Genomic DNA, 14,968 nt, shown 5'->3' on the forward strand with positions numbered 1-14,968 from the left:
GTTATGGATACATGAGGAACAGGAGTGCTTTGCTTTATATATATTATATTGTTGCTGATTCTTGGTATCATAGGGTCTTCTTCCTTAAGATGGCCTGTTTACGCACTGTCTTCAGGTGGGGCACTCGGTGCCCATGGTTATTGATGTTGCAGTGGGTAAATTTGGTTTTTGGTTGGTGGAGTGGATCGTCGGTTTTGATTTTGAGGTTGGGTTTGTTCCTCAGATCCTATTATAGCCTTTGGATCCTTCGCTTGAATACCAAAATGTTCATACAAATGTGTTACGGTCATATGCGGAGATATATATGGCAATATTTTAAAGAATTTTTTATTGAAGCTCATGTGGAATATGCCATGAGGTATTGGCTATTGGAATTAAGGAAAATACATTTACACAATGGGTGGAAGGGATCATTGGTCTTATTTAACGTGAAGTTTATCTGTCTCAATTTTTATAAGGTGTTATTTGATACTTGGAGTAGGGTATTTCTTGTGGAATTATTTGTTCCAGTTGATTTTTGCCGGAGATTATGGAGTTTATTTCTATTACCTTATAACCCCTTTTTGGTTGTGGTAAATACTATAAAAACGATGAAGTTCACTCGTTATTGGAAGCTTTTTAGAAGAAACGCACAAATTGGTGGCCACCAGAATGTTGATCGTAGACGTTGGGGTTTTGGTTTATCAAGTTTTGGCGATTACTTGAGTATTACGCAAATATGGTGGAAGTGGCTTTTTGAGATTACTATATTAGTGGGTATCATTAAACCTGTATTTACTGGCTCGAAGGAGCAATATATATATTTTATATATGAATATTTTAAGTTAGAATTGTAGAGGACTGGGGAGTCATTAGACTATAAGTTATCTTCGGGAGATATGGCATCAACATAAACCAGATTTTTTATTTTTATCTGAAACGAAACAGGATTTTGAATTTGTACAAATATTCCAATCACATTTTGGATATGATAGTTTGGTTACTGTGGATCCAAACAGAAGAAGTGGTGGTTTAGCTCTTTATTACAATAAAGAATATCAAGTTCAAATCTTATATTCTAGCAACAGAATCATAGATATCGAAGCGGTGGTCAAAGGAAAACAAGTTTTTCTTACTTTTGTTTATGAAGATCCGGTGCAAAAGTTACGAGAACAGGTCTGGGAGAGACTAACTCGGTATAGATTATCACGCTCTGAACCATGGTTTATTATTGGAGATCTAAACGAGATTACTGGAAATCATGAAAAGGATGGGGGATCCCTAAGAAGTGCCACCTCATTCATACCCTTTAACAATATGAAAAGGAATAGTGGTCTACTAGAATTTTCGGCTCGCTGTAATAAATGGTCATGGCAAGCAAAGAGAGGTAAAGGAAAAGGAGCAATGACGATCAGGTGTAGATTGGATAGGGCCTTGGCAAATGAGGAGTGGCATACACTGTTCCCATGTTCTTACACAGAATATTTGAGGATGGTGGGCTCTGATCATCGCCCTGTGATAGCTTTTTTGGAGGATAAGGTATTAAGGAAAAAAACGGGTCAGTTCAGGTTTGGTAAGAGATGGATTGGCCAAGAGGGGCTTATGGAATCAATTGCGGCAGGATGGACAGAAAATCATGAAGGACAACTGGAGGATGTTGTTACAAAAGTAGAGAGACCTACAAGGATGATGGAACTACAGCCGATAAGTCTATGCAATGTAGGTTACAAGATTATATCGAAAAGAGTGCGAGGCTGTTTCCAGGCAACAAATAAATTTTCAGAAATCTTCAATTCAATTTGGACATAAGATTGAAGAGTCCAGTCGACAAGAGTTGAGAGATATTTTGGGTATTCAGAATTTAGGAGGAATGGGATCTTATCTAGGGTTACCCGAAAGCCTTGGGGGATCTAAAGTCCAAGTGTTCGGATTTGTTCAAGAACGTTTGAATAATAGGGTAAATGGATAGAATTTTAGATATTTTACTAAAGGTGGGAAGGAGGTGATTATTAAGTCGGTGGTTACGGCTCTGCCAAATCATGTCATGTCTGTTTATCGATTACCAAAAGCTACTGTTAAAAAATTAACGAGTGCAGTAGCTCAATTTTGGTGGAGTCCAGGAAGGAGCACAAAAGGCATGCATTGGAAATCATGGGATAAGTTATGCCTCCCTAAAGACAATGGTGGATTAGGTTTTAAGGATCTTATGGATTTTAACACGGCGATGCTTGGAAAGCAACTGTGGAGGCTGATTGAGAATCCAAACACTCTTTTCTCTAGAGTCTTTAAAGGACGGTACTATAGGAATGCTTCACCCCTTGAACCGTTCCGATCTTACTCCCCGTCATATGGCTTGAGAAGTATGATCTCTGCTAGATCTCTGGTTTGTAAAGGACTAATTAAAAAGGTGGGAACAGGTTCATCTATTTCAGTATGGAATGATCCTTGGATCTCAGCCACTCGCCCGAGACCAGCAAACAAAAATCTTCACAACAGTTATCCGGATCTCACAGTGGATTCCCTCATTAATTTGGAATCCCGAACTTGGAATCTTGAGGCAATAAGGGCTTTGGTGGATCCTCATGATGCACAAATTATTGAAAGTATCCATTAAGTAGACATCAGATGGATGATAGGAATGGATGGCATTTCACTAATAATGGGAAATATTCAGTCAAATCAGGGTATCAGGTGGAACGGGTCTATCCTGATAAGGAAAAACCACCAGATTTTTTATGGACCCACAGTGGATCCGTTAAAAGCTTTCTGCTGGGAAGTGCGGTGCCCACCGAAGTTGAAGCACTTTTTATGGCAACTCGTTTCAGGTTGTATAGCGGTAATGAAGAATCTGCGGGGGAGAGGAATACAAGGGGAAATTTGTTGTGCTCGATGCGGAGACCCGGAGGAATCAATTAATCATGTATTTTTTGAATGTCCTCCAGCACGTCAAGTGTGGGCACTATCTAAAATACCATTGAGTCCGAATTTTTTTCCAACTTGTTCGTTTTTTGGTAACATGGATCATCTCTTTTGGCGAGTTACTCGAAAGATGGATGATCACCAATTTGCATGGATATTATGGTATATATGGAAAAGTCGGGACAATAAAGTGTTTAGTAATCTGGATATTGATCCAAGGGAAACACTTAGATTAGCAGAACTGGAATCGACAATTTGGGCTGAAGCACAGGTTAACACTGATCAACGAAGGGAGAGGCAAGTACAGACCCGACCTACATTAAAATCTACAGGACGATAGTGTTTTATAGATGGTTCGTTGAAAGAGAATGAACTATTTTCGGGACAAGGATGGTATAGTACCTTACCAGGTTTTGATGGTTTCTTAGGAGCAAGGAATGTAAGGGCGTGTCTATCACCTCTTCACTCGGAGGTGGAGGCGTTGATTTGAGCAATGGAATGTATGAAGAACCTAAGATAGTTTCAGGTTACATTTGCAACGGATTGTTGTCAATTGGTGAAGATGGTTTCGGAACCAGAAGAATGGCCAGCATTTGAAACCTACCTGGAAGATATCAAGCTTTTACGAAGAAGCTTCCTCAACTCAGACATCATCCATGTTCCCCGAACGGAGAACCAAAGGGCGGATAGCTTGGCACGTAGTGCTAGGAAACAACCGTCTTTCGTCGTTCATATGGATGCGGAGTTGCCGATTTGGTTTACATAGTCAATATGAGTCTGTGAATGTCTTGCTGTAAAAAAAAAAACATATACTATAAAGGTAAAGTACATATATATACATATATATATTTATCGGTATACTTTTAAGTAACTATATCTCAAAAGTGTAGGTTAATAAAATAAGTAATTTATTTTATTGTTGTAGAATTAGATGATTTTTAGACATAACTGGTGAGACAGTCATTTATATTTCGAGTCTGCACTTATATTTTATGACAACTTGAAATATTAGATTTGAACACTAACCTATGAATAGAGTTTGCCGGTGATTTTATTCAAAAGTTTTATTCTTAGATATGTATCTAGAGTGGGACTAATTTTTACAGATGTCTATCTTTTTAAATTGACACTTATGTAATTCATTGAATTCATAGAATAAGTTAAAAAAAACTTTATCTATAAAATCAAAACTAGAACAAAAACAGAATTTTATAGAGGTAGAAAATAAAATCACTTATGGAGAGTCAATAGTAAACAAATCGAGAGCGAAAAACCTAATCTCATTTTGTCATTTTATAATTGATGTTGTCTATTTGGTTTTTGTGATTTGTGTCAGCCGTAAAACTTAATTTCCTTTTAATTATATGAAATCTTAAATATAATAAAAATGAGTTGTAATACGTTACCTCTTCAACAACGATGATATATATAAGAGACCAACATTTGTATTTGTCATTTTACAATCGATAAAAATCATAGTGTTTCAAAATATTAAAACTATTTTATGAATAAATATTAGTATAAAAACTCACTCCGAACATACACGCGGATTATGTCTAGTTAGGGGCAAAATTAAAACCTCACGATAGTCACTCTTTGTGTGACATTTTATATGGTGAGATACATATATCAATAAAATAAGATACATATATCAAAAAAAAGTTTTATATGCTTCTAATGTTTCAAAAAAAGAAATCATTTTGATGGTTGCTGTGTGACAGTGGAATCTCTAGTTTTTCTATGATAAACAAAATTCTGGGTTATCTTTACGTATATGCATGTTTGATGATTGCTTTTGTCATCTCAACTTAGAGAAAACATGGGTTAACTTTAGTATTTTGAAAGATATGATTAGTGAGCTAAAATGTAAAGAATAATTGTTCCAATAACACTATAGTTTAAAAGAATTAAAAAAACAGAAAATACTCAGCTTTTTTAATAATAAATTTTTTTTAATTGAATTAGAAAATCGTTGTACCAATAACAAAAGATTTATATGGAATTATAAAATCAACACACCAATAACACAAGACTTTTTAGAAATTTAAGAATAATATAAGCAATAACAATAGAATCTTCAAATTCTTCAAATCCTTAAAAATCAATCTCCCACTAATCCCCCTTAGTTTTAGTTGGTAATGGCAACGTTTGTTACTTTTATATAACGTAATTGTGACTACCGTATTGTAACTGTTGTCAAATTATCACAAATACGTCATACTCTGGTAAAAAATTAGTCTGCTACATTTTTTTTTTTTTGAAAAGATTAGTTAGTCTGCTACATCTGTCTTTTATAAATAATTAGTCTGCTACATCTGTCTTTTATTTATAAAACACAGCTGTTAATCAGAATTTGGTTTATTAAATCAACAACCTGCACGAAACTTGTGTGAGCATTTTACCAAAAAAAAACTTGTGTGAGCATATTTTGTCTGTTTCTGGTTCATGACCTTCTTCCGCATGATGGCCAAGTGTAATGGCCACTTGCATGAGCGTTTCTTCAACGAGATAAGTCGAACAAATATTTGTCCGTTACGACCAGATATAAAATCTCCCCATCTCTATATATAATACCAGCATTCACCATCATGAATACCTCAAATCCCAATCTCACAAATACTTCAATAAAAAGACCAAAAAAAATTAAAGCAAAGAAAAGCCTTCTTGTGCACAAAAAAAAAAGCCTTCTAGGTTTTCACGACATGAAGTTCACTACTCTAATGGTCATCACATTGGTGATAATCGCCATGTCGTCTCCTGTTCCAATTAGAGCAACCACGGTTGAAAGTTTCGGAGAAGTGGCACAATCGTGTGTTGTGACAGAACTCGCCCCATGCTTACCAGCAATGACCACGGCAGGAGACCCGACTACAGAATGCTGCGACAAACTAGTAGAGCAGAAACCATGTCTTTGTGGTTATATTCGAAACCCAGCCTATAGTATGTATGTTACTTCTCCAAACGGTCGCAAAGTCTTAGATTTTTGTAAGGTTCCTTTTCCTAGTTGTTAAATCTCTCAAGACATTGCTAAGAAAAATATTATTAAAAATAAAAGAATCAAACTAGATCTGATGTAACAATGAATCATCATGTTATGGTTGAAGCTTATATGCTGAAGTGTTTGATTTTATATGTGTGTGTGTGTGCGTGTGTGTGTGTGTGTCCTGCTCAATTTTTGAAACACACACGTTTCTCCTGATTTGGATTTAAATTATATTTTGAGTTAAAAAAGAAAAAGATAGAATGCTATTTATACAAGTTGATGAAAAAGTGGAAGTACAATTTAGATATCTCATACACTTAAAGAACGAAACAATAATACTTACGAAACAAATGACCCGAAACCTCTCTTTCCCAACTCACGAAAACCCTACCACCAGAGAACTAGCTCCGACCGTCGGCTCATCGGTGCCGGAGGTGTAACCTTTCTCTCCCATGACCCGAAACCTCTCTTTCCCAACTCACGAAAACCCTACCATCAGAGACCTAGCTCCGACCGTCGGCTCATCGGTGCCGGAGGTGCAACTTTTCTCTCCCATCATGGTTTCTCTTTGCCCTCACCGCATCTGTTTATACGAAGCTCTGAGCTGTCGATTCCCCTCCGGAGATTCTTCGAGGTCGACAGGGATGGATATCGGCTTCTTCTGGAGTGACGGCGAGACCCAAAGAAGACGGTGGAGGCAAGGGTCCGAACCAAGGGTTTGGTTGGATCTGATTTTCCCATTTCTAGATCTACGGCTGAGCCCTCCCGACAACGGCATGTGACTTCGGTGAGATGTCTCCACCACCCGGATCTTCCTTCCCCTGCGACGGTGTGACGGTTGAGGAGTGGTGCAACGGGCGACTGAAAGAAGATTCGGTGCTCAAAGACGACGCGCAGAAAAAGGTTCGACGTTGGAGTCGTTAATCAGAGAAGAGCCTGCTGTGGTGATAGCGCGGCGAAGACTTACGGCAGCGCCGGTGATGGTGGTTTGGTCGCATTGGTGGTAAGGCCTCTGCATTTTTTATTGAACATATACACCCGTCCCAACGCTGTCGTTAAGGTTCTACTTTCTATCCAGACGTCAATATTCGGTTTCAGGCTAAGTAAAGTAGTGAGGTAGTGACAGCCTGGAAGGATGGGGTTTGTTCGATATTGTAACTTCCAACTGCACCAACTAGAAAACTTATCCGCTTGTCAATTTTTTTTTATCTTACAATATTTCTAATTACCTAAATATAATAATAAATACTGTAGTTCGAACGAAAGCTCGACTTCCTTCTTCTTTTGGATCTGCTGAGTGTTGAAGCCGTATGAGTTAGAGATAAAGGGTTTGATTTCGAACTTGGTAACTTGTATTCGAAACAAGCTTCAAAAACAATGAAAGGGGCGCAAATACTCTTCGCAGTGCCTTTTGCAAAGCTCGTTTAAGAAACCTTGAAACCTCTCTTTCCCAACTCGCGAAAACCCTACCATCAGAGACCTAGCTTCGACCGTTGGCTCATCGGCGCCAGAGGTGTAACCTTTCTCTCCCATCTTGGTGTCTCTTTGCCCTCACAGCATCTGTTTGTACCTAGGTTGGTATGCACGAAGCTCTGAGCTGTCGATTCCCCTCCGGAGATTCTCCGAGGTTGACAGGGATGGATACCAGCTTCTTCTGGAGTGACGGTGAGACACCCAAAGAAGATGGTGGAGGCGAGGGTCCGCTTTTAGAACCAAGGGTTTGGTTGGATCTGATTTTCCCCTTTCTAGATATACGGCTGAGCCCTCCCTACAACGGCATGTGACTTCGGTGAGACGTCTCCACCACCTGGATCTTCCTTCCCCTGCGACGATGAGATGGTTAAGGAGTGGTGCAACGGGCGACGGAAAGAAGATTCGGTGTTCAAAGACGACGCACGGCAAAAGGTTCAACGTCGGAGTGGTTAATCGGAGAAGAGCATGCTGCGGTGATAGCGCGGCGAAGACTTACATGCCAGCGCCGGTGATGGTCGTTTGGTCGCATCGGTGGTAAGGCCTCTGCATTTTTGAAGTTGTGAACATATACACCCATCCCAATGCTGTCGTCAAGGTTCTACTTTCTATCTGGACGTAAATATTCGGTTTCAGGCTAAGTAAAGTAGTGAGGTAGTGACTCAGGAAAAATACTTAGGTATCTTTTTCCTCCAGACCCCAGGTAGGACCCTGACCTCAGGGTCCCCGTTTAAAGAACGCTCCAGATCCCCGCTACCGGGTACCCAGGGAACGGTCCCAAGAACCACCCCTTGCTCCGAGAAATGGAAAATTTCCGATAAGGAGAACCTTCCACATTTCTGAATATGGAAGACTTCCACCTACTCCAACCGACAAGAACCAAACTAAAGACAACTATATAAGGGGAACCCAAACCCTAGAACAAGGGTTTAAAAAACCCAGAAACCTCTCTTTCCCAGTTCGCGAAAACCCTACCACCAGAGAACTAGCTCCGACCGTCGGCTCATCGGTGCCGGAGGTGTAACCTTTCTCTCCCATGACCTGAAACCTCTCTTTCCCAACTCACGAAAACCCTACCATCAGAGACCTAGCTCCGACCGTCGGCTCATCGGTGCCGGAGGTGTAACCTTTCTCTCCCATCATGGTTTCTCTTTGCCCTCACCGCATGTGTTTATACCTAGGTTGATATGCACGAAGCTCTGAGCTGTCGATTCCCCTCCGGAGATTCTTCGAGGTCGACAGGGATGGATACCGGCTTCTTCTGGAGTGACGGCGAGACCCAAAGAAGACGGTGGAGGCAAGGGTCCGAACCAAGGGTTTGATTGGATTTGATTTTCCCCTTTCTAGATCTACGGCTGAGCCCTCCCGACAACGGCATGTGACTTCGGTGAGATGTCTCCACCACCCGGATCTTCCTTCCCCTGCGACGGTGTGACGGTTGAGGAGTGGTGCAACGGGCGACTGAAAGAAGATTCGGTGCTCAAAGACGACGCGCAGCAAAAGGTTCGACGTTGGAGTCGTTAATCAGAGAAGAGCCTGCTGTGGTGATAGCGCGGCGAAGACTTACGGCAGCGCCGGTGATGGTCGTTTGGTCGCGTTGGTGGTAAGGTCTCTGTATTTTTTTATTGAACATATACACCCGTCCCAACGCTGTCGTTAAGGTTCTACTTTCTATCCAGACGTCAATATTCGGTTTCAGGCTAAGTAAAGTAGTGAGGTAGTGACAGCCTGGAAGGATGGGGTTTGCTCGATATTGTAACTTCCAACTGCACCAACTAGAAAACTTATCCGCTTGTCAATTCTTTTTTATCTTACAATATTTCTAATTACCTAAATATAATAATAAATACTGTAGTTCGAACGAAAGCTCGACTTCCTTCTTCTTTTGGATCTGCTGAGTGTTGAAGCCGTATGAGTCAGAGATAAAGGGTTTGATTTCGAACTTGGTAACTTGTATTCGAAACAAGCTTCGAAAACAATGAAAGGGGCGCAAATACTCTTCGCAGTGCCTTTTGCAAAGCTCGTTTAAGAAACCTTGAAACCTCTCTTTCCCAACTCGCGAAAACCCTACCATCAGAGACCTAGCTTCGACCGTTGGCTCATCGGCGCCAGAGGTGTAACCTTTCTCTCCCATCTTGGTGTCTCTTTGCCCTCACAGCATCTGTTTGTACCTAGGTTGATATGCACGAAGCTCTGAGCTGTCGATTCCCCTCCGGAGATTCTCCGAGGTTGACAGGGATGGATACCAGCTTCTTCTGGAGTGACGGTGAGACCCAAAGAAGATGGTGGAGGCGAGGGTCCGCTTTTAGAACCAAGGGTTTGGTTGGATCTGATTTTCCCCTTTCTAGATATACGGCTGAGCCCTCCCTACAACGGCATGTGACTTCGGTGAGACGTCTCCACCACCTGGATCTTCCTTCCCCTGCGACGATGAGATGGTTGAGGAGGGGTGTAACAGGCGACGGAAAGAAGATTCGGTGTTCAAAGACGACGCACGGCAAAAGGTTCGACGTCGGAGTGGTTAATCGGAGAAGAGCCTGCTGCGGTGATAGCGCGGCGAAGACTTACATGCCAGCGCCGGTGATGGTCGTTTGGTCGCATCGGTGGTAAGGCCTCTGCATTTTTGAAGTTGTGAACATATACACCCATCCCAATGCTGTCGTCAAGGTTCTACTTTCTATCTGGACGTAAATATTCGGTTTCAGGCTAAGTAAAGTAGTGAGGTAGTGACTCAGGAAAAATACTTAGGTATCTTTTTCCTCCAGACCCCAGGTAGGACCCTGACCTCAGGGTCCCCGTTTAAAGAACGCTCCAGATCCCCGCTACCGGGTACCCAGGGAACGGTCCCAAGAACCACCCCTTGCTCCGAGAAATGGAAAATTTCCGATAAGGAGAACCTTCCACATTTCTGAATATGGAAGACTTCCACCTACTCCAACCGACAAGAACCAAACTAAAGACAACTATATAAGGGGAACCCAAACCCTAGAACAAGGGATCGCCACTTTTAGACATAGAGACTAGGCTTAGACGGCTAGGGTTAGGGTTCTTACCCAATATCTTGTAATCCTTGCTTGTTCTATTCAATAAAGATCTATTTGAGTCTCTTTCTCTTTTACTACTCTCAAATATTTATGAAATACCTTCAAACTAAGTCAAGATACTAGCTTATCCATCGTTCCGTAGTACTCTAAATGATCCTACAAAAAGATCCCCTAACAGTTTGGTGCTAGAAGGAGGGGAGTAACATTAAAACCGATCATAATATTGCAGATTTGTGCGCCGATGAGATATCTCAAACTTTAAGAGACTTTTTGCTTCAACCTAATAAGTTCTAGCGTTTTATTATGAGACAAGAAGTTGACATCTGTTTTTTTGTCTTCGTGCTGTAAAGATAGATATTTTTGAGGATAACTGCATTCTATTTTGGAAAGAAGAAAAGGGGCTCATGGTTTGTTGGTTTTGTGGCAAAGACTGATACCATAAAACCGTGGAAAGGGCAAAAATCTCCCTAGAAAGGATGTTTTACATTGACAATTACGGATCGTGCCTATAGTAACTAGAGGCGACTGCATCACATATGTAATGGCACAGAGAATATGTGTCTTGTAGGAGAAATGCACCCATCCGATGGGAGAGCATGGATGCATTTTAACGAGGTATATCCTAATTTTGTTTCGAAAATTCGGAATAATTATCTAGGCTTAGAAACAGATGGATTCCATTCGATTGGAATGAATGGTTAAGCTCACTATGTGTGGCATGTTATCATAACTTTGTATTATTTACCTCTAAGGATGTGTATGAAAAGATAATTTTCTTTTTATCGGTATTAGTTCTTGGGATGAGATACTCAAAGAAAATATAGATATCTAACTGAAATCATTAACTGAAGATCTACAAAGTTTTATGGAGTAACGGGGTAAATCATATTATATCTCGAGGAAGAAAAATTTACGATGAGAGCCGCATTAATGTGGACTATTAATGACTTTCCACCTTATCGCATGATGTCTGGTTGGATGATCCATGGTCATTTAGATTTTCTATATTGTCCAGATGAGACAAAATCATTTTGGTTAAATCATGGAAGGAAACATAGTTTGTTTGACTGTCATCGAATGTTTATGCCTCTAAATCATCCTTGCAGGATAAATGTTCAAGGATTTTGACGGGGGATGACAAGAACCAAAGCTCCTCTACCATGGTTGAATGGTGAAGAAATTATGTACTAATGATCAAAAAAACATTGAGGGATTTGTGCAAAACAATTGATTGTAGAGTAAAAGATACTACATTTAATTGCATTTAGTAATAAACCACTCAATTAAAGATGGATCGCAAAATATTTTTTCAACTAAAAGTTCGACAAAAAAAACTCTCAGTTTTAATTCCGTTAATGTATGTCACCATCCATCTAAAATACCGTGACGTAGAGTATTTCTATGATCCACTTTAGTCGGGGTTTTATTATTAAAAACCCATATATGTCTGTATACTATAAAAAATTATAAATAAATATATTTAATTATCTATCTATCTATCCATATAAATAAAGGAGTTTTTTCTCTCTCCTTAGGATGTCCAGCTCAACAATCACCTTGGGATGTTTTTGGACACGTGGCACTCCAGTTTTTTTTTTAAATTAGTAAATGAAAGCTAATTGGGCAATCGATCTTTTAATGTTTAAACGATGCCAAGCCATTTCTTATAGGGCAATTGCCAATAATATCACCTTTTGAGTTTTTGTCTCAAAAATGACACTAGAAGGAGAAAGTCACAAAAATGACATTCATTAAAGTGTTTGTCGATGCTATCTAGTCTTTTTCTCTTTCTTATATTTGGGTTTCTATCTTCTCTTTTTTTTTCAGGCCCAAAGTATCATGTGTAACAACATAGAGAACATCGCCGACCCTTCCCTGCCGATGATGCCGCCTCCGATGAACTTCCTGTAACGCCATCAGTTTCCATTGATTTTCCCCTTTAATCTGATCAGTTACATGTTTTATCCAACTCATCCCACTCCGTAGCATTTAATCGATCTCATCATTTACATACATAACCAGTAGGAGGTCTCATATAAATTTGAACGTTTCCAGCGATGAACAGCGCCATCTCTGCGAAATCCATTTCTCTGAGCTCAGGGCTGGCGGCTGCAGGCAGAGAGTTGCCACGAGGCTTCCCCGGTTCTGGAAAGCTCAAAATGTGAAGAAAGGTGGAAAGTTGATGGGCGTTGATCTGTTACTGCTCGATAGGAAGGTAATGAATCTTGGTTTTCATTTCGCCTTGATAACACGTACTCATTACGAAATAAGATGCTTACATTCTCTGTGAAATAGGTCACCGTCCAATTTGATTCAGGCTACAATCAATGTCCATCGGCTCAAAACTTTCAGGACGGCTGGCTGTATGACCCAAATGTGTTTGATGCAAAGATGATAAACCAAAGCTTACGCCTTTCAGACTCCCTGTATCAATTCATTTTAACATGATTTCATCATTTTAGGAATATCGACAAACAGAGCTCTGCCGTTGCTTTCCGTTTATTCAGGTGATGCCTTTTCCAAAGTTTTTTCTATTACGGCTTTGGTTTTCATTATAGGAAGATTCCACCACTCATCACTGGTGCTCCGATGTGCTTCCGCCGCTTCTTCTTCCTCAAATGCCACCACGGCTGAAGCTCCCAAACCTTCCGGCTGCAAAATAAGGGCAGCTTCATCTTCTAATTCCATGTCTGATCGTGAGGCCATTCTCTCTATTCGTCTTAAAAAGATGATTCATTTGCAAGTATATTACTGTGATGGAGGTTTCTTCAAGTGTTTGAAGCTACTTTCTTTTGTATCAAGACATTGTTTTTAGGTTGTCTTCTCTATTTTGTGATAAGTGATTTTGATCTGGTTCATTAGGTTGAAGAACTGAGAGGTCAAGGTGTTGAGCATTATGCTTACAAGTGGGAAAAAGCCACAGTGCAAATCGGCTCCAAGAGATCTATAGGTATCTAGCGAACGGAGAAGAATCAAACAATGAGTGATCGTGTTTCTATGGTCGGGAGAGTCGTTGCTCATAGAGCGTTTGGGAAACTTGCATTCTTGACTCCGAGGTAGGACTCGGGAAACATTCAGCTTTAAACTTCATCCATTTTTTCTTAATAGATCATTAAGATGGCTTTGGTTTAACTGAAGGAATGCAATCTCTGCATTTAGAGGATGCGGTTGGAGAGCAAGTAAGGCAGCATAACGCAAAGCGAACAGCGGCTGCATCGAACACTCCTTAACAAAACGCAAAGAAAGACGATGATGATTCATATGAGGTGACCCTAGACGAAGACTTTCTCACTGCCCTGGAATACGTAATGCCTCCTACTGCTTCTGGAATGGTATTGTATCTTATTTTCTTTCTTGTATACGATTAGATTAATAGTATTGACGTTGCTTAATTTGCAAGTCAAAAACATTACCAAGCTTTGTCTGCTCAAGTACTTATATAAGTTCTCTTACTGTTATTACGTCTTTCCTAGAGGCCTGGTATTGACAGGCAGGTGATGCTGTTGACAAACTCTGCGAGTATAAGAGACGTCATTGTGTTTCCTGTTCTGAAGGTTCAGCAGTAATAATTGCGCCTAACGTGGTAATACATGTTGTAGCTTAGCATTACTTGTATCTTCTTTTTGGCTATTTCTCGAGCTGAGGAAGTTGGAAGAAGCTTGTGTAACATACACAATTGAATAGTAACAAACAAATCCAATGATCTTATGCTTGATACGTGCTTGAGAACGAAAAGAGTTCCATCATGTTTCAGAGCTCTGGGATCAAACCCAATATCAGAACATTCAATATCCTCCTTGATTCATATGGGAAAAGAGGAAACTACAAGAAGATGAGTGCCGTGATGAAATTCGTGGACTTAGTCACCTACAATGTGGTCATTGACGCCTTTGAGAGAGGATATTTGAAACAAATGGAAATACCTATTTAGGCTAATGCAATCATACAGAATAAAACCAAGTTGTGCTTATATTCTTTTTGCTCTACTTTGTCATTTTATAAGATTTTGAATGGTAGTTATGAAAACTTATAAAATAGTATGAATCTCGGATTAATAAATGATTTATAAGCATTGTAAAATTTTATATATTCTTATTAAAAAGTTTGAACTCTTCTATTTTCTTTACGAAGATCATAAAATGAATTTATTAAGAATAAAACATACGAACCCGGCGCTATGCCGGAATACCACTAGTATTCAATAAATCCATCTAAACTCTAAAAATGTAGCAAAACCCCAAAAGTAAAAACCCTATCTAAACTCAACCCAACCCACTCCCCCCCCCCCCCCCCCCCCCCCCCTCCCCAAACTTTGGAAAACCCCAAACTATAAACCCTATTGATACCTTAAACACCAAAAAATTTTAAAACCAACAAAACCCAATTTTCCCTCCTAAACAAATTTGTCTTCTAACCCAAAATAATTCTCTCCAAAACCCATTAAGCCCCATTATGTCCCCTCCTAAAAACAGGGAGTGGAGAAACCAACTCTCCTCTCTCTCTCTAGAGATCTCTCGCTCTCTCTAGAGAGAGAGTCCTCAAGATCTCTCTCGAGATCTCTCTCTCTCGCTCG

General features: G+C 40.1%; 1 protein-coding gene across 1 annotated transcript; it reads left to right on the top strand.

Moving 5' to 3' along the window:
* Positions 1-5,478: 5,478 nt before the first annotated feature.
* Positions 5,479-6,030, top strand: LOC111213648 (probable non-specific lipid-transfer protein AKCS9). Its single transcript, XM_022715449.2, has one exon. It carries the CDS (start codon positions 5,487-5,489, stop codon positions 5,907-5,909), a length of 423 nt encoding a protein of 140 aa, XP_022571170.2. The 5' UTR covers positions 5,479-5,486; the 3' UTR covers positions 5,910-6,030.
* Positions 6,031-14,968: the final 8,938 nt, after the last annotated feature.

This window comes from Brassica napus, chromosome A4 (genome assembly GCF_020379485.1).
Source record: "Brassica napus cultivar Da-Ae chromosome A4, Da-Ae, whole genome shotgun sequence".
NCBI classification, from domain to species: Eukaryota; Viridiplantae; Streptophyta; class Magnoliopsida; order Brassicales; family Brassicaceae; genus Brassica; species Brassica napus.